General features: G+C 42.0%; 2 protein-coding genes across 6 annotated transcripts in view; one reads left to right on the top strand and one right to left on the bottom strand.

The window, feature by feature from the left end:
• LOC130384132 (G-rich sequence factor 1-like) overlaps positions 1-2,305 on the top strand; it is a 5,249-nt gene extending 2,944 nt beyond the window's left edge. The window contains exons 6-10 of the mRNA XM_056592192.1: positions 1-78; positions 337-419; positions 1,090-1,225; positions 1,902-1,949; positions 2,198-2,305. The exon at positions 1-78 is cut by the window's left edge and continues 56 nt beyond it. Of these exons, the coding sequence (XP_056448167.1) occupies positions 1-78; positions 337-419; positions 1,090-1,225; positions 1,902-1,949; positions 2,198-2,211 (359 nt within the window). The 3' untranslated portion in view covers positions 2,212-2,305. The remainder of the gene's footprint in view (positions 79-336; positions 420-1,089; positions 1,226-1,901; positions 1,950-2,197) is intronic.
• LOC130384131 (protein RUFY3-like) lies at positions 2,031-15,316 on the bottom strand. 5 transcript variants are annotated; one of them, XM_056592190.1, is made up of 18 exons: positions 13,147-13,452; positions 11,488-11,661; positions 11,173-11,290; positions 9,651-9,752; positions 8,911-9,034; positions 8,532-8,596; positions 8,120-8,185; positions 7,956-8,025; positions 7,743-7,835; positions 7,269-7,364; positions 6,896-7,063; positions 6,519-6,616; positions 4,734-4,853; positions 4,217-4,352; positions 4,050-4,123; positions 3,930-3,957; positions 3,708-3,785; positions 2,031-3,403 (listed from the first exon to the last, which is right to left on the bottom strand). In XM_056592190.1, exons 1-18 carry the CDS (start codon positions 13,322-13,324, stop codon positions 3,260-3,262), a joined length of 1,932 nt encoding a protein of 643 aa, XP_056448165.1. In that variant the 5' UTR covers positions 13,325-13,452; the 3' UTR covers positions 2,031-3,259. The 5 variants fall into 5 exon arrangements, 4 of the variants coding, with proteins under 4 accessions (XP_056448165.1, XP_056448162.1, XP_056448166.1 ...); XM_056592187.1 differs by lacking the exon at positions 13,147-13,452 and adding an exon at positions 14,890-15,316 and having other exon boundaries at positions 2,186-3,403; XR_008895867.1 differs by lacking the exons at positions 3,930-3,957; positions 13,147-13,452 and adding an exon at positions 14,890-15,310 and having other exon boundaries at positions 3,314-3,403.
• Positions 15,317-18,737: the final 3,421 nt, after the last annotated feature.

The raw sequence follows: 18,737 nt of genomic DNA, 5'->3' as shown, positions 1-18,737 counted from the left end.
AAGAATGGGTCCAGAGCGACTCGTCTCCGTCCCACGACGGTCAGCCCCGACCCTCCCCTCCGTGGGCGGAGCACAACGGTGAGGACCTCGCTAAGCCACGTTATTTAGTTTACCGTCTAGTACTGAAACACTTAGGGGCTGTCTACATTTGTACCTTAAACAGTATTTTCAAATTGGTCAAACATAAAAATGTTGATTTGGGCCTCGCTAAGCCACTTATTCAGTTAAATGTATAGTACCGAAACCCTTGAGGGGGCCGCCGAAATCTGGAAATGAAAGAGTATTTTCAAATTTGTCAAACGTCTGAAATGTCTCTTATTTTATTTCCTCCCCCAGCGGCCTCCAACCCAGCCACCACGTTACATTACGTGCACATGAGGGGCGTGCCCTTCCATTCTACCGGACGAGACATCGCCCACGTAAGGCCGTGACACCATCCTCTGGGGTCACCAACACCTCTCTTTAATATGTTATAATTAGTGCTGTCAGTTAAACGCGTTATTAACGGCGTTAACGCAAACCAATTTTAACGGCGTTAATTTTTTTATCGCGTGATTAACGCTTTTTTTTTTTTTTTGGCTCAAAACAAAGAAGCAGTAGCCTGACTTCTATGTTCAAGGCAGTATGTTTGTATGTTCATCGTTTAATTGCACTATAGGCTTTTTTTTGTATCTTCCTGTTTTGATCAGTATATGCCAATGTTGTTATCAATAAAAAAACATTTGCACGAGGCAAGCCGATGCACTTCTCCATGTTGATAAGAGCATTAAAATGAGAACAATTAATGGGACAAAGAAATCAATGGATATTTAGCATAGAAAAAAGATTGCTATTTTTGCGATAATCGTGAGTTAACTATGACATTAATGCGATTAATCGTGATTACATATTTTAATCGTTTGACAGCACTAGTTATAATGTATGCAATTCGGTGAACGCTTTCATCCAAAGGGTCTTACAATACTTATTTTGGATCCCAGACGGAAAATCCAGGTGCAACAGCAGCACGTGCAGGACAGTACTGGAATTACAAAGAATACAAAATTATTCTGACGTGTCTTTTTGGTCTTTCTCCTTTTTGGATTCCAGTTCTTCTCCCCACTGGCCCTGTCCAAGATCCTGGTTGAGTTTGGGCCGGACGGGCGGCCCAAGGGGGAGGCGGACGTGTTCTTCAGGTCCCACCAGGATGCAGTGTCAGCCATGTCCAGAGATAGGCTGCATATGGGTAGGCGTCTTGAGCAGGCTCATCAGATCCTCATTCAGTCACATTCAAGCAGGATTGCATAAGCCAAAAGTTGTAAAGACAGCTTTCTATATTCAGGATGTATTTGGGTTGATATATTTGGCTTTCCTCTTGCCACGGATGTTAAAGACGGATATTCGAATTGCACCAAGTTGTTATGTCGCACTCCTAAATATATCTATATTTTTATATATCTATCCATCCATCTATCTAGATATAGATATAGATGGATGAACAGCATTTATGCAATTCTTGATCCTGAATGGACAATAAATTCAAGGGCTTTTTAACCGTTCCAAATCAATGCACTACAAGTTATGACCAAAAGTTGCCTTGACAACACAAAAACTTAGAAATAAAGTTCTAGATTAGCAACTGATATGTTAGTTACCATTGTTGGTCACTGGTATAAGTGGATTATACTATCCTGGTGTGTTCCATTATTTTAAGGTAATTGTTTTCCAATGACGGGACCCTCAGTGGTGGTTTATTCCTTACATAAGAGTTTGATTGGTCTTCACTAGAATGCCTTCATACTTTTCCACAACTCTTTATTCTACGATATATTTGTCATTAATTATTCGGATCTGTGCTGGCATATTTGTAAATCGGTGATGTTCAAATGAATCGTTTCTAGAATGCATTCTTTTTTTTTTAGGTGGGAGATACATTGAGTTGTTTCTCAACTCCACAAATACTAACATGAGTAAGTAGTGAACTTCTTTTTTTATTATACATAAAAGTTCCTAAGAAATTTTATCTGGCGTTTGTTTTGTAAATACGTTTTTTTAATCCACCTTTTGTGGGACTAATTAAGTGAACAAATGTACGTTTTCAAGATTAATGTGATTCATTGATGCTGGTTTCAAGTGATGTACATCTTCACTCAAGTGAAACAATCGACAAAATTAATACTTTCAACATGCCAGGCAGTAATTCAGATTTTCTCTCTAGGTGATGATGACTGAAAAAAAGATGTCCCTCTACCCAAGATAATTGTTTATTTCCGTATAATAACAGGATGTTCATATGATACAATAAACATTCCTGGCCTCAAACAAACTGCCTAATAAATGGTCTCAATGTGGAAGAGGGGGTATTCTTTTAAACAAAAATAAATTATCCAATAAAATAGTGAAGTGTGTACAGCTTCATTTGATTAGATTACTTGCTGACAAGTTCTTAAAGCTCTCACTTCGTTCTTGGTTGAAAATGCACTTTATTTGACTCATTTTATTGGGGCCGAATAAATTAATTGGTCAAGCAACCATTGCTATTCTTCCTACCATTAAAACAAACATCATAGAATGTTACAGCTTATTACAGCATGTCAAGTGTAATCGTATCTCGCTTCGTATTGTAAATCAGTATTTTAAGATGAGTTTATTTTCAGACATCACAATATGAGAGGCCTACAGCAGATTCTATATCAATGATATAGCATACATGCCCATGTTAGGCAACCTAATTGCAACAAGTAGACAAATTGTGTTTTGTTGATACCGGAAACCACATTATGCAGTTTTAAAAGCATGAGTCGAGACTAATAAAGACAAATTCTCAATATTACATCAGAAGGTTAGTTTTACTTGCAGTTTTATAGCAGAACCGGTTAATATGATGAAGAAGTAGGTCTAGAATTACCATTACACCAAAGATAGTGGCCGTCTGTATAGCATGGAATTAATGGATCATGGCAACAATTTCACTTTAGTATTATGAGATGGATAAAAATTATAAGCAAATCCACTTGGTGGACACTTAATAGTGTTTAAAATGCATAAATACATAAGATGAGCTGTTGGAAGTAGCTAAAATTCCCCTTTTTAAGTCTAGCAATCCCCATAGAGTGCTTTAGTTTGTCGGGAAATCAAAAAAGTGCTTTTTGGCAGTGCCAGTAAATACCACAATAATAAAAAAATAAGCAATGCCTTTGCTGAAATGTCTTGAGAGTTCCCCTTATACATGTGTCCCTGTTGTGCCCAGCAAACGGGTCGATTAGAGAATAGGGCGTTGTCAGGTGGGACTCGAGGCGTATTGCTGTAGCAACAGGAAGTAGCAGGTGTCGCACACGTTCTCCGGGAGGATGGACGAGGGTAGCGGCAGCTCGTTGGTCAGGCAGCTCTCACAGAAAACCCCACTGCAGTTCTTGCACCGCTTCTAGAACGAGCAGAAGCACCACAGCCCCATCAGACCAACTGGTCAAAAACAAATGTGTTTTTAAAACGGAGATGAATCCGACATGTACACGGTTCATCAGCTGATGATCTACAAGTTACACTGAATGTTAAGATAGTACATATTGGCTTTCCAACACAATAGGTTCAGCTGTTTCATAAATGATCATTCGATTCCAATAGGTTAAAACGGAATCATCTACATCATAAAGGGAACATTTTATTAACCGAGAAATTGTAGACACTTTAGAGCGAGCAATCTATTCATTCAGGCTCTGCTGGTGTACCTTAATCCTCGTAAGAGACTCCTCCTGTTCACAGATAGTGCAGATGGACAACTGGCTCAGCTCCAGCACTGATTTCTCCTAGACAGGACAACAAAGGACATCATTATTACAGTTCTCTTTATCGGGAAAGCTCCACATTCAGCTTTACCCATCTCACCAATCAAAGCAGGTAATTATCTCTATACATGAATTTAAAGTGATCGCATATTTGTTTGCCCATACCTTTACATCTTCACATTCAGACGAGGGCCTTTGAAAAGGAGGGAGGGGGGGGCTGAATGTAAATAGGTAGTGAGAAGGTAGAGTTATAATAAAAACGTGATAATAATCTCAAGTGCTTACGTGGGTGAACCCTCGGCTGTTTTGTCTTCTGAAGCGTCTTCCTGGGCCTTCTCAGAGTCCGGGACATTCACTTTCTGCAGTGAAGAACCAGGCCATTATTAGTGGAAAAACACCACAGTTGCTAGTGTACAAATGGTTATACCATGTCCTATAAATGTTCCTCTTACGAGGCTGTGTCGCGTTACAGCTTGCTCCGTGTGCGGCCGTCCCTTCTGTGGCACAGAGGGCACTGTGGGCTGGGTGCCAAAAGGTTGATCGCTCTTTCGGGCCCTCTCTCTTCTCAGCTCCAGGTCCAACTTGTACCTGGAACAACACGCGTTTAGACTTGCATACCGCTAGTATGTATGTGCTTCAGCTGAAATTCCATCTTAAAAAGAAAAAGCTTGATCCAAGTAACATTACAGAATGTTATCCCTGCAACATGGCTTCCATTCTCTTTATTTGTAGGGTTACCATCTTGAATTCGAGGGGGGTGCAAAAGTTTTAAAAAAAATTGTTAACATGGATGGCTTTTCTAACTTTTCTCTTTAACCTGATGTCACAAAACAACTTTATAAAAAAAAAGCTACCGTCAACTTCCGGAATCCTCAGCAATCCCCCCCCCCCCTCCCCTAAGTGTCGATTTTGAATACAAGATGGCCACCAAGGGAATTTGACAAATACAGCAATGTTGACGTCGACTACCTCTGTTTCCTCAGGTGCTCCACCTCCGTCTGCAGACTCTCAATCTTGTCCCCAAACTCCTGTTTGAACAGGCGGTTGGCCTCCTGGGCCAGATCCCGCTCCCTCTGAGCCTGCTTGGATCTGGGTTGAGCAGGGGGGGGGGGGGGTGCCACATAAACTCATGGTAAAATGAGAACTTAAACAAAAAATAAACCAAAACACAAAACTAGGTGGGAGAGAGGTTTAACCATCACTAAAATAAAAATAAAAAACTCCTTAAATATATGAAAAAAAGTCCAAACACAGAAAGGAGGCAGCCGAACGTCAGAAGGCATTTGGTGAAGCCGAAGCAAGCGGTTTTTATTGAGTTATCTTAATAGCCTTGTGGTTACGACAATTTACACCAACGTTATTGTTTACATACAAGTTGAAATTATTAAAACCCATTTGGCCCTGGTTGACTCTCTAATAGGAGGTTAATGATCCCGACCTGGCATTTAACACAGATGCAAACTCTGAAACACAACATCAACACCGAAAAAAACAACTTCGGAACAGGGTGACGAGGATGACCGTAGACTCCCTTCGTACTTATTATATCTAGAAAATAGAGGATATAGAATAGCGTTGAGTGGGTGGGTAGAGGACATGATTCCAGGGCCTTTTTGTTTTTTTTATGTGCCAGAATCCAGGGAGCCATCGCTGTGCTAAAAGCATATGTGGCGCCGTTGGGAACAATCCATCCAATCAAACACCTCAAGGGGGCGTATTGACAACCATGTGTTCCACTGTTCTTAGCCAATGAGAAAAGCCGAAGCACTGTCAATTCCAGAAATGCATAGCAAAGTCAGCGCCAACCACATCTGTCGAAAGACTAAATGAACTGTGTGTAATAAATAACCGTTATAATTGTAATATTATTATTATTACTAACACAGGGAAAAGAAGAGGTTTGGCCAAAAGGCAGGATTCAGTCCATAGTTCTAGACTCTGCAGAGTCTTCCGGCTTGTGGTGTATGAGAAGTCAGTTTGAGTTCCCCCCCGCGACAACAAAAAAACAGTATACCAGAAAAATCAAAAATATTCTAGTTGGATTATTTCTACGCAAAGAATGGAATTGCGGCTCTGTTTGTAACTTGGGGGGGGGGGGGGTCCTGACGTATGAAACTATAGAGAAGGGGGAGGACTTCATGGCTGAGCCTGAAGGAGCCTTCCTGCAGCAGAGTTCAGGGACCTGGCCTGCTTCACCAAATGCATATCGCTGGTGACGTGCCCATGAAGATGAGACCAAATCAAACAAAAGCAAAAGATGAGCGGATCACGGGGTGAAAAGGAAAACAATGAGGATGGAGTGAGAAAAGACAAACAAACAGGAAAAAGAGGAATCATTGTAGGTAGTAGTCGTAGTCGATTTATCTTGTACTGCGTGATGTTTCTAATGAAAATCAACAAGCTGGATAAAAATGCACTTTGCAGATCTTGGAATCTAGGTTCAAAACGCTCTTCACTTTCTAAACATGTGTTTGGATTGGGTAGTCTGAGATGATATAAAATGTGGTTCTTAAAGGATCCGCCTATCCTGCCTGTCCTCTCCTAAACTCCGCGATTGCACACCTGATGTTTTTGATGAAATGTTTGGGACTTAATGTTATTTGTCCAAACCGGTGTGTACCAGTAGAAGAGGAGATTAAGAACCTAAGGCAGGACAGAGGGGTCGCCACAGTCATGTATTCTTAAAGAACTGAGGTAAGACAATCCTTGTACGAGTTTTGGGAGTTTGTCCGTGCGTGGTGCCAGGAAGCCTACCTGCTCTCCAGCTGTTTGACCGTCCCGGCCATCTGGTTTATCTTGTCCTCCAGGCCGGTGATGATGTCTCCCTTTTGTTTGGAGCTGGCCTCGGAGCTCTGCAACACATAGGGACCACATGACAAGATCTCTCTCGATCCCTCTCGATCACTCTCTCGATCCCTCTCTCGATCCCTCTCTCGATCCCTCTCGATCCCTCTCTCGATCACTCTCTCGATCCCTCTCTCGATCCCTCTCTCGATCACTCTCTCGATCACTCTCTCGATCACTCTCGATCACTCTCTCGATCACTCTCTCGGTCACTCTCGGTCACTCTCGATCACTCTCGATCTCTCTCGATCACTCACTCGGGCTGACGATGGCAGGAGGGCCGTTACCTGTGCCTTGTGGGTCAGCTGTTGGTTGAAGGTGCGGATGTCCTCCATCTGCGTCCGGAGCTCCACCAGGGCGTCCTGCTTTTCGCAAACATCCTTCTCCAGCATCTTCATGGACAGCTCCATCTCCTGCTTCATGCCGATCTGGACCTCCAGCTCCTTCTCCACGTCCTGAGGGTCCACAGCAACAACAACGACAGTATAATAACCATCAGACAGGCATAAAGGTTAAGTGCCGGCACATGATGCTGCGTTCACGTTTAGCCGAAGTACAATATTGCTGATGCCAGATAAGCCATTAAAGTACATTACAAAGTGTACTGAGGAGCTGTAGCTTTGTGGAGGTAGTCTAATGCAGGCTGGCTGGCTGACTGACCAGGCGTAGTAGGGTTTCCTCCTTCAGCTGTTTGCGGGTTTCTCCCAGTGATTGTCCATCTGTGGCTACTGGTACTGCTGCATCGCTTCTCAAGGCCTGGAGAAGAAGACGAAATGGAGATAAACATCCATCAAACAGTTCCCTTAAAACAAATGAGGCGTTAGTCAATGTGAGAATTCCAATGCTTAAATTGTGTAATATTTTGTATAATTATTTCTTAGATTTGACCTTTATGAAAGTGTCTATGTAAAAGAGCTATCCCTGAATTTAAAAAGGTTTTCCCCTGTCTCAAAGGATAAAACATTAATAAGAGTTAATCGTTGGTACATGAGAACATAACAATATTTATAAGCACAGTTCACACCGCTAATGTTTGCATCCAAAAGACGTTTAGTAATGAAATGTCCCGGTGAGTTATTGGTTAGAGGGACAAAGGACAAGCGGTTTAGCGGATGATGTTCATAATGGGTGTACCTTTCGGTTTGACTCCATCTGGTAAGAGCTCTCTTCCTTTACTCGCTCCACATCCTCTTGCAAGGTGATGATCCTGTTGTTAGCCACTGCGAGCTTGGGTTGTGGAGAAATGTGGTAAGATTTTAAGTTGATACTTATGAATGGATTATCAAAACAGGATTTTTTTGGGACTGAATCCCGGGTAGAAACATAATACTACAATGTGAAGCCCACCTCCTCCGTTAGCTTGGTATTGGACTTCTCAAGAACATCCACCTTAGCCTGCAGGTTATTTACGGACGCACTGTGGAAATAGACCAGAACCACACAATATCACAACTGACGTTTAACTCACACAGCCGATGAGGATTTCACTCAGAAAGGGCCTTTTGACGCACCTTAAATGTCTGTTTAGCTCCTCCACATAATTTTTCTGATCGAGAATTGCCGTGATCTGACCGTCTCTAAAGTAAGGGGAGGAAAAGGCCACATGAAAAATGTGTTAGTTTCTAGACCGCAACCCAACAAAAAAACTATTAACACAACTATCCATAGCCTCGTATTTAAACTACTTTTAATGATAAAGTAGTTTCATTAAAATGTCCTTGAAAAAAAAGTAAACTAAAAAGCTAAAAGCAGTTACCCAATCAAAGCATACATCAGGGACAAGCCAGTGTCTCTAAACTAGAGTGCAGGTCTAGGAACTTTCTTAGGTCAAGAAGGGTTCATGTTGTACACAAGACTTTGTGAATGGCTCCACTATGTCATGAGTTGTAGGTTCAGGGTGGTGCGTGAAGGGGAAGCACTCACCCCTCTGTGCTCTTGCTACTGTTGCCGCTGTCTTTGAGGTACATTGAGAAATCGATGACGCCGACCTTCACACAGTGGGAGAGAAGAAGGACGTTTGCATGTTTGTTTTTTTTACCACAGAGCGGCACGTGTGAGATGCAGCGAAGACGATTTATATGTCGCTAAATATTCCAAATGTTAATCAAGTGCAGGCCAATGTACTCACTTTGCTAGTAACGACAGGTATCACAGAAAGGTTTATATTAGCCATTGTCCATCAGAGAAATGGTCAAAGGAAGCAATTCACTTCGAACCAAAAATAGCTCAAAACCAAAACAGTTGATCAAATAAACCAAATTTACGCAAAAACAAAAAGAAGGGATGAGAAATGGATGAGTACCTGTGAATCCAAGTCTTCTCCCTTCATGCAGAGGTTGGCGTCGATCACATTGAGGCCCACTAGAAGCCCTGCGATGACCGCTCCCTCCTCCTCCATCATTAAGGCGTTCGCTTCGTAGAACTCACTACAACAGAGAGGGGACCGACATTACAGGTGATATCATAGCAACTGCCTTTTCTGTAGTCAATTATAATAGTTTGACTCATAATGCCTTGAATAAATATAGTCCTTGCCCTAACAAAATACACCTAATCTTTTATCTGAAAACATTTTGTAATACACACTGCAGGAGCCATACAATGTTATTGAGTATCATTTCTGCTGCAGTTTAATATTTTTCTCATAAGAGGGTGATCGTTAGGTTACCAAGAGTACATGTTTGACTGGGATCCGGCCACATGGGAACCGTCACAGGTGTGCTCTCATGAAGAGTACAATTGTTAATGGCACACCGTTGTTAAAAAAAAAGCGAAGGAACCAAGTGTGTCGGATTGGTCGATATTTTAGCTAACGAAAAGAATTAGAGAGGATAATCCCTACGGACACTTCTAAGAATACAAAGGGGTTTTCGGTTTTACTGGTGGGAGGAGACACAAAGGCCCAATCCCATTTCTACCCCTTACCCCTTCCCCTTCCCCCTCCCCCTTGTTTTGAAGAGGTAAGGGGAAGAAATGGGATTGGGTCATATTCTGTACAGGAGTCACTTTCAGTCCATTTCATCATCCATTTAGTGGTGCTACCTTAGCAGGTCCTTCCTGTTGATGATGGTCTTCATGTAATCAGAGAGTTTCTTCTGCATTAAGGCCAATCGCAGCCAGGCTCGTCCTCTTCCTAGGGGTGTTCTGACAGAAAACACAGCAAGTTCAGTCAAAACTATTAATCCACTCCCTCCATCTGCAGTCTATTTATCCTATTAACGCATTATAATTCCATCACTCATCAGCCTTGCTCAAAATACTCTTCTCAATGCGACTTCCTCGATCAGATCTGCCAGATCCTATCACAGACCGTGCTTCTAGACTTAACATTTGAATGAAAACTTTCTGGCCAGATCTGTAATTGGATCGCCATTTGAGTTACCACTTAATATTTAAATATTCCGTGCTTTAAAACAAGGGATAGCTAAGAAGAAGCTACTGTTCTTTTTCTTAAAGGAAACATATTATGGCGTTTTCCCAACCAGTAAACATAGTATTTGAGTTCCAGAAAACATGTTTTTGAAGCCGTTTGCTGGAAATACCCTTTAGGGAATAAAATCTCGCCTGCCGCTATTCGCCTCTGTTTCAGTCCCTTCAGAATGCGCTGTTTCTGGTGTCTGTAGCTTTAATGCAAATGAGCTGCTGCCCATTGACCAATGAGCTGTCATGCTGAACCACAGCATGGAGGAGAAGGGATTGTTGTCGTTTGCGGCTCCTGGAGCTCTATATCTATATAATATAATAATAATAATATTATATATGGGTATTTATATAATATTATATCTAATATAACGGCCGAAAGCAATGTGCGCCTCGGATGATATTATGAATCATCAAGACTGCGTCTGACGTCTCTGGTACTTCCACAGCAAGTAAAGACTCGTAGTGGAGGATATCTCGGCCATGGTGGAGAACAATTGGTGGAAAGGAACTTTGGCCTTGACTTTCTGAAGTCCATGAACCGCGACACGGAGGACAAAGGGATTGTAGTCCGGGAGCTGAGCTGCCGGACTGACGCCTAGCTCCCCGCGCCGCTGTCGTAGCCGTCCGGCTGCGGCCGAAGCTTCGGCGGCAGTCCGGCGGTGTACTCCGGGAGCTGAACTGCCGCCGAAGCTCTCTGGCTGCTCCGGCAGGTGTCGCTCCGGGAGCTGAAAAGTCTGGCGGGGGTAGCTCGGCGGCAGTCCGGCAGCACAGCTCCGGGAGCACATCCCTTTCTCCCCCATGTCTACTCCGGCTCCTCCCTTGACGTTTTGGTGCAAAACGGCCAAGGCCAAATTGAATTTGGATGATGACTGACCTGGAACATTGGATCACAACCTGACCAATCTGGAATCGTCTACAATTGACTATTAATGTGTCCTGGCACACATCTGTTAAGAGTCACAAAAGTGTCACCAAGCCCTTGGTTGCACCTCTTTCGTTGGAAAGCATCTTTGTCAAATGCCAGTGATAAAAGAAACAATTAGCTCAAACCAAAATAGAAAATAATCTTAACAAAATCCAAAAACGCATTCATAAAAAAAAACAATCATTAAACTAGTTGGCTTTTGCGGACCCGACTTACTTGAGACCAGGCAGGTCTTTTACACTTGCAGTGATCTCTCCTGCCTCAGGTGTTAGCTTCTCCACCAGCTCCAACGCCCCCCAGAAGGACTTGTTCTGCCCCAGGAACGTCTTCTTGGCTGATCAACCAAACAGATACGATTTGTCAACAATAAACAACATTCAGCAACATTATGGCAACTTGGCATGCAATGACCATTTACAAGCAACATAATAATAATAATAATAATAATAATAATAATAATAATAATACTACATTTACATAGTATCATTCGCTCATAATTAAGAATTTGAATTTTTTTTTTTTTCCACATACTTTTCAGCCCGTGTTTCAAACAGTGCTCCATCACCACGAAGAACTGTTGGAGAGGCGCGTAGTCCGAGTCGAGCGTGCGGCCGAGGTTCAGCGCCGACTCGATCAGGCCTTTGATGCTCAGCTTGGCCATGTTCATCAGGTTCAGCCTCTCGATGGCAATGGGATCCTTTGGATCTGAGAGGGAAATGACCGACAGAAGCAAACATGAAATGAGACTGGCTACTGACCCCGGTAGAAGCCCTCAACGATCAACACAAGGACTTGCAATGCAGCAGTTGCATATGGCTGCTTCTCTTTGTCTTTCTGCAGAACTCGCGGCCCCCTTTTTCTTTGAATAACGATGAAATGAAACTTTAGTGGAAGAGATTGCCAGAGTGTCGCTCCAGTGGTGCGGAGTGCAGGACCGCGTTACTGTTGACAGCAGAGCAGTCCATAAGTCTTGGGATATCGTCTGAAGGACACCATGTTGTTTATCTCCTTGGCTCGGTCCACGGTGGAAGTGATAAGAGCACTGCAGGTCATTTTGATTGGTGGACAGGATCCGAGATGGCCGTTTATTTTATTATATTTGGTGTCGAGTTGCTGGCAAGGGAAGATCCCAATGTTTGTTCGTCTGGTAAATTTGTTCCAGACAAGAAAAGCCTCAAAGCATGAAAAACTGAAGAGGATAGCATTTGGTATAAATACAATACGCAACGCTCGGTTTTAATGCAATATTGGTAGTCCTGTCATTCATTTGTCAGGATAAGTATTCCTTTAATTGCAGAGTTCTTTTTGAGGGCGGCAGCAGGCACATTTTGCAAGATCACCCACCGAAGACATTCCTGGATATGTGAATAACCCACAAGAGTAAGCTGCTTTGAATGCTTTAGAGACTATTGATTTACAACATATTAGCAGCTCCATTAAATGCATAAGTGCTTACTAATAACGGTTAGAATGTTCTATGTTCCACAGCTTAAAACCACGAGGGCTGAAACTTAAGTACTGCTGTCAAATAGCCGGAATTCTTTGTTTAAATTAGATTAGTTTGATGAATTTGAATGATCACATTCTGTGAAAGAAGTCCAGGCATCTATTTTGAAATGTATGTGCTCCATCCAAGGCGAATAATGCCGTTTTTAAATGCAGTATATAAGATGGGAAAGCTGGGTTACGTCAAGTCGTCGTTCAGGTTGGATGGGGTTGAATGGGATACGCCACAGCATGCAAGCGTAAATCTGCTGCGTGATTGGCTGGCTCATTTAGCATCTGGCTATGTTGAGCAAAACAGACCCCGGAAATGATTTGCTTAAAAAACACAACACGTCTGCTTTCCAGGATCAAAACACATCCAATGAGCAACCCAGCCCCCTCCCCCAACCGAATGAGGCTCCATCACCCAGCAATGAATGTACAAAAGCTGTTAGCATGCTTAGCATCAGGTCTCCACATCCACATCCCCCGCCCTTTCCCTCCACGTTCCCTCTGAAATCAAACACGACGCTCATTAAAAAAACGACAGGGATTCACACCATCCTCGGAAGCGGCAGAGCCGCGACGGCGGTGGTGGTGGTGGGGGACCTGGAGACTGGCTGCTGTCACCACGCCCTAACCATAACAACGTTGTGCCTGTGACATACACAGCACCACCAGGCTACCAGGCTCTGCCACCGTTACCTTCGTGTGTCGGCTCTGGGTCTGGGGTGAGGGAGATGTCGTTGAGCTCGCGCAAGCACAGCCATTCCCCGTCGACAGACACGCGGAAGTTGCAGAGGTATATGGTCTCCCGTGCGGCCTGGGTGATCTTGTCCGTGGTGGGGGTCGGCACGTCGGTCTGAGGCGTCAGGTCAGACATGATGACTCAGCTGATGCGAAGCAGCACACAGACAGACAGCCAGCCACTCCGCCCGAGAGAAAGGGTGCAGCTTTTGTTGTGAAAGCCGAATGATGATAAGGCTTACAATAAAAACTGCCGCTTCGCAAGGCACAAATCACTACGTGTGCTAGAAAAACAACACTGGGAAAAGATGGAGAAGCACAAAAAAAAGAGGCTAACAGTAGCTTCCAGAGGCTTTTAAAAAATAAATGGATTTTTCTTTATTCCCGCATCCTCATCTCCTGCCGCTACAGAAGGAGCCAAGAGAAAACACTGTTGTCTTGAGAACTGCTGCCTTGCCCTCCTCTCAGCCAGAGGATTTAGAATGCAAGAGAGCACTGTGGTGGAAATCACGGCCCGCCTCCTGTGAGCTTAGTGCCCGTTCACTCTGATTGGGCTGCTTGTGCACCGCAGTGAATGCACTAGGTGGGTGTTGACCAAGATGGCTGACAAGTAGGCTGTGAAGAGGAACGACGGTCACATGAGCAGATGGTGCATGCGTAAAAAGGAGGGGGGGGGGGGGGGGCGTTGGTACTCCGCGTGTACTATACTCACTGGGTTCCCTGTGAGTATTCATCCAAGGCTAATAATGATGGAGAATAGCACTCATCCAATTCCCATCAATAAACACATCTTTGCTGTAATAGAAGATTGTATTGATAATCAAATGGTTAAACTAACAGGAAATAATTATTGTGTCACAAAATGTCAAATGATGTCAAAACGGTTATAGCAGGACTTATCTTAATTGAGCAGCATTTATTTATGTATTGACATTAATATGGGGAGAAAACAAATACACCCCATTTCCAGGCAATTGCCGTCTTTGTGCCATGGATGTGGTGTTTCACAACTAACAGACAATGCATTTACTGACAACGGTGAAGGTACAAGATGAAATCACCAACGAACGCAGCAGAGGACGGGGTCCAGCTGTCAATCATGACGCTGTATGGTGTGGGGACGGGAGGCTAATGTCATAGCTAGGTGTGGACATGTAACCCGTTTTAGGAAGGTAGGTATACCTGTAAGTGTGTGTATATATAAATCTATATATATATAAATATATACATAGATGAATTATTAAACGTACAGGCTTATATGGGGTTGACGTAGCTTTATTGGCCCAGTCACTGGTTAGAGCGGACTAGGTTTTCATCATAGATGTATGGGCATGTATGCAGACCATACTGCTTAACGTTGGTCCACTTGAATACAATATAATACGAGTGTGACCATGGATATATTTATTACGATATAGAATCAGAGTTAGGCTTAGCTGTTTTCTAATTTGTGTATTTGATATTAGCCTTGTTTGGCTACAAAGCTAACCACCACCACCACCACCACCACCAGGAGCAGAGCCAACGAAACCCGCACTTCAAGCACGGTGCGTCAAGGCAGCTACTGGAGGCTTTAGGAGCCATTTGGCCCTAAGCTTTTGACAGCTCTTGTCCCTGACTCGATGTACACATAGGAGACACACAGACACGTGATCACCAGTCAGGGGACCTCGGTATAAAAAGTTCAGCACAACAACTTACTTTTACTCTTTTTCCGCTCGATGTGGAACTCATACTGGCGGACGGGAGTAGGCGACACCGACCCACCGAAGCTCAGATTGCAAGAGTTTAAAGCTTCTTTGAAGAAGATCACCGAGGTGGGAGAGAACGTCTCCTCCGGGCTATCCACCACCAGTCCATTATTGCCGTCCTGACACTTTGTGTGTCCAGATGCGCTTAAACTTTCCGAAGGCTGCAGGTTGAGCTCTTTTGGCTTTGTATCCCCTTCCGCCGCCATAATCGGGTCAATATAAAGTTATTGGCTAGCGAACGAGGTGACCGCATAGTATAATGTCACTATCGGTTATTGAAACACATCAGATCGATCTGAGAAATGTTTGTTTATGCCCGATTCAGCAATCCTCCCTGTTCGCCGCTAAAACCTCCAGCTAGCTTTTTTCCCCGTGTGACCTGACAAACCAGGAAACAGTATTGATGTTTGTCTCGCGAGAGTTTGTACACGTCCAAGCAACTATTCCAAACTGAGATTTCATCGTTCAACCCAGGGTTCAGAACTTCAGACTATACATCCATGGAATGGATTAAAACCTATTTTATACATTCTAGTGTGCAAGATTATATTCCAAAAAGATATGCATATTGTAGCCTATCAAACATATTCTGTGACTCTTATCAGCAGTAAAGACACATATTGTCTGGCATTTTGGTAATATAAATAATATTTTAGCTCTTGGATGAACATATTTTGAGATTAAAATGTTAAGATCAGTAGATAAAGTCAAGCTAGATACATAGATTAAAACATTAACTATGCTGCTTGCATCATGTATTTGTTTTTTAATCTCCAATATTTGATTTCGCAGCCATGCGTTAGCAGAATTTGATCCGCTGAAGTTAGATTAGTCTTTAAATTAGAGGTTTATGTTGTTGTGCGCAGTAACTTGCTGGGCAAACAGCATTGAAGATGACGACTGCAGAAGAAAACGTATCCCTGAGCTTTGTGTCACCAGAGGCCTAACTCAACGGTAGATATTTTCTGTTAATTGATGTTTCTCACCTTCAGCTATGGCAGCTTTTTTTGCATGCAACTTTTAGAATGAACAGTAGGGGGAGTAAAAGGTTGAATTATCGAGAAATCGGAATATAGAAAGACCTTTATGTAGAATAAAATATGTGATGGAATATACAGGTATGTCGATATATACTACTATATACTGGGAAGTTATAACAGTGTTCATTATATCAAAAACACATTCTAATAAATATATGTAAACATATTCTTGCATGAAATCTCATTTTCATTGTGGAAAAAATGATTGTCACAACTATATTTAAAATTTACTTTGGTGCTGCAAATACTTAAAAATATAATGTATGGAAAACATACAAGGAATTCATTCCATAACTGAGATAATGGCAAGTATTCGGCGGATTAGCAACTGCAGTGACCCAACATTGGCAAAGTAAGGTTTACATTGATGGGTGTTATTATAATAACTCTTCGGCATGGCTTCAAGCCAGTCAAGCTGAATGTGAGTTATGTTCCAGTCAAGTTTTTCTTGACAGACCTATGTGAGATATATGTATGCATGCAGAATTGTGTGTGTGTGTGTGTGTGTGTGTGTGTGTGTGTGTGTGTGTGTGTGTGTGTGTGTGTGTGTGTGTGTGTGTGTGTGTGTGTGTGTGTGTGTGTGTGAGCAGAGGAGAAGGGCAGATACTGGCCAACTTTTAACTGGCTTGGCAGTACGGGTAACAGTACAGAATAGACACCTCATTACATGGGCCTGCTTCTTCTGTTTCTTCTTCTTCTTCTTCTTCTTCTTCTTCTTCTTCTTCTTCTTCTTCTTCTTCTTCTTCTTCTTCTTCTTCTTCTTCTTCTTCTTCTTCTTCTTCTTCTTCTTCTTCTTCATTTTAGACTGCACTTAGCAATCGTATACTCAACTATTTGTGTCTTTTTTTTGTCTCATTATATTGAATGTACTGACACCATGAGTAGACACTGAAGCATTTTTTTAACACTAGTGGATCCTTTTTCATAGGGTTATCTTCATGTATGGAAAAAGTTGTTATGTTCTTAAACAATAATAGGCCTATAAAAGCTAAAATTCATAAATAAATTACATGGCCATGTTGCATAAAGTAACATTTATTTAACATGGCTATGTTACATAAAGTAACACTTATTTAAAATGGTTACATGGTTATATGTTGAGTCAAAATACAATAGTTATGAGTAAAAAAGCTAATTATTAATTATATTTAAATTGAATTTAATAAGAATAGTAAAAAATCAGGATATTTGTAGAGCCCTAACTAGGGTTGGCGTGTAGAGATGCTGCTAAAACATATTCTGTTGTTTATTGAATGAGAGAAGGACTTGTCAAAATAAGGAATTGATTAGAAATGAATTAGGTAGAGCTATTGCTTTTTGAACTCTTGCATCTTGGTAACATTCATTTTATTACCGGCTGAGGAGTATTGGTTCTTAAGATACATTTTCTGAATGCCATGATGTTGCTAGAAGATTCACAGATGAAAGACGAAGTGGCAAAGCATTTTCTTTAAAAGCAAAGCTACTTCAAAGACGTCCAGTCTTTGGCTGCCAACCGATGCAACCATGTGGTATGATAACAAGGATCAAAAAGACATCGTCAGGCATCACACAAACACACACACACACACACACACACACACACACACACACACACACACACACACACACACACACACACACACACACACACACACACACACACACACACACACACACACACTATTTCAATATCTACAACACTAAATGTCTTTCAAAGCCAAAGGAAAGATTCTAACCAAACGTAATGATGAAAAATGTACTTTCCATAACTTTTCCCAAAAACAAAAACCCCAAGAAGTTAAGTTTAGGATTTTTTCTCATGTGTATTCACAATGAACTTGTAAAGCTGTCAAACCTCTGAACGGAAATTGCTGACATGCTTAGGGAGGGCGTTAATTATGTTTTGCATTATACATCAATATATGTGGGACATTCTCTGAAACTTCCCAGTTATATAGTGTTTTCATGTTAGCCTAAAAATATTTGGTGTTGTGAATAAAAACACAAAACTGTTTTGAGAACACATTTTTAAGTTATGGAAAATCGTAAGCCGTAATCAACAATGAACCTTTTTGGACAAATTCTTCCTTAGAATTATTGTGTGTTAACAATGTGGACTGCATTGACAGTAGCCTATATGCTGAGAGACCGTTTTCCATTCAGTTCTGAATGATATTTGTTGCACTTTTGAAAATAGTGTTTCTAATAATAGAAACACTTTGATGTTGAATTTGATGACGTTGACCAACTATTTTCTCGTGTTATAACATTGGTTAACGAAAAGGTTATTTTGACATTGGGTTTGAATTACAAGGTCGAAAAAGCCAACCTCCTTAGATGTAGGAATGTCATTAAGAATGTCAAGGACGGTCCAAATCCAAATGGATGAATGACTAAGATTCCCTATTTGGTAAAACAAAGTACTTCTAAAATATTCTCAATGGATAAAGAAAAACACAGTATGTAAGTATGTACACCAAACCAGATGCCAACCCCCTAAACATCCATGTAAAGTGCTCCAGAAAGTCTTGAAAAGATAGAATTTGTTGTTTACATTCTAGTTAATGTTAAGCTCATATAAATTCAAAACATTTGAATACATCAGTCAATCCAAGGGTCTTACTCACACACGCACGCACACACACACAGGCACGCACACACACACACACACACACACACACACACACACACACACACACACACACACACACACACACACACACACACACACACACACACACACACACACACACACACACACACACACACACACACA

Source organism: Gadus chalcogrammus, chromosome 6 (assembly GCF_026213295.1).
Source record: "Gadus chalcogrammus isolate NIFS_2021 chromosome 6, NIFS_Gcha_1.0, whole genome shotgun sequence".
Lineage (NCBI taxonomy): Eukaryota > Metazoa > Chordata > Actinopteri > Gadiformes > Gadidae > Gadus > Gadus chalcogrammus.
The sequence above is the reverse complement of the archived record's forward strand: the minus strand, read 5'-3'. Positions and strand labels throughout refer to the sequence as shown.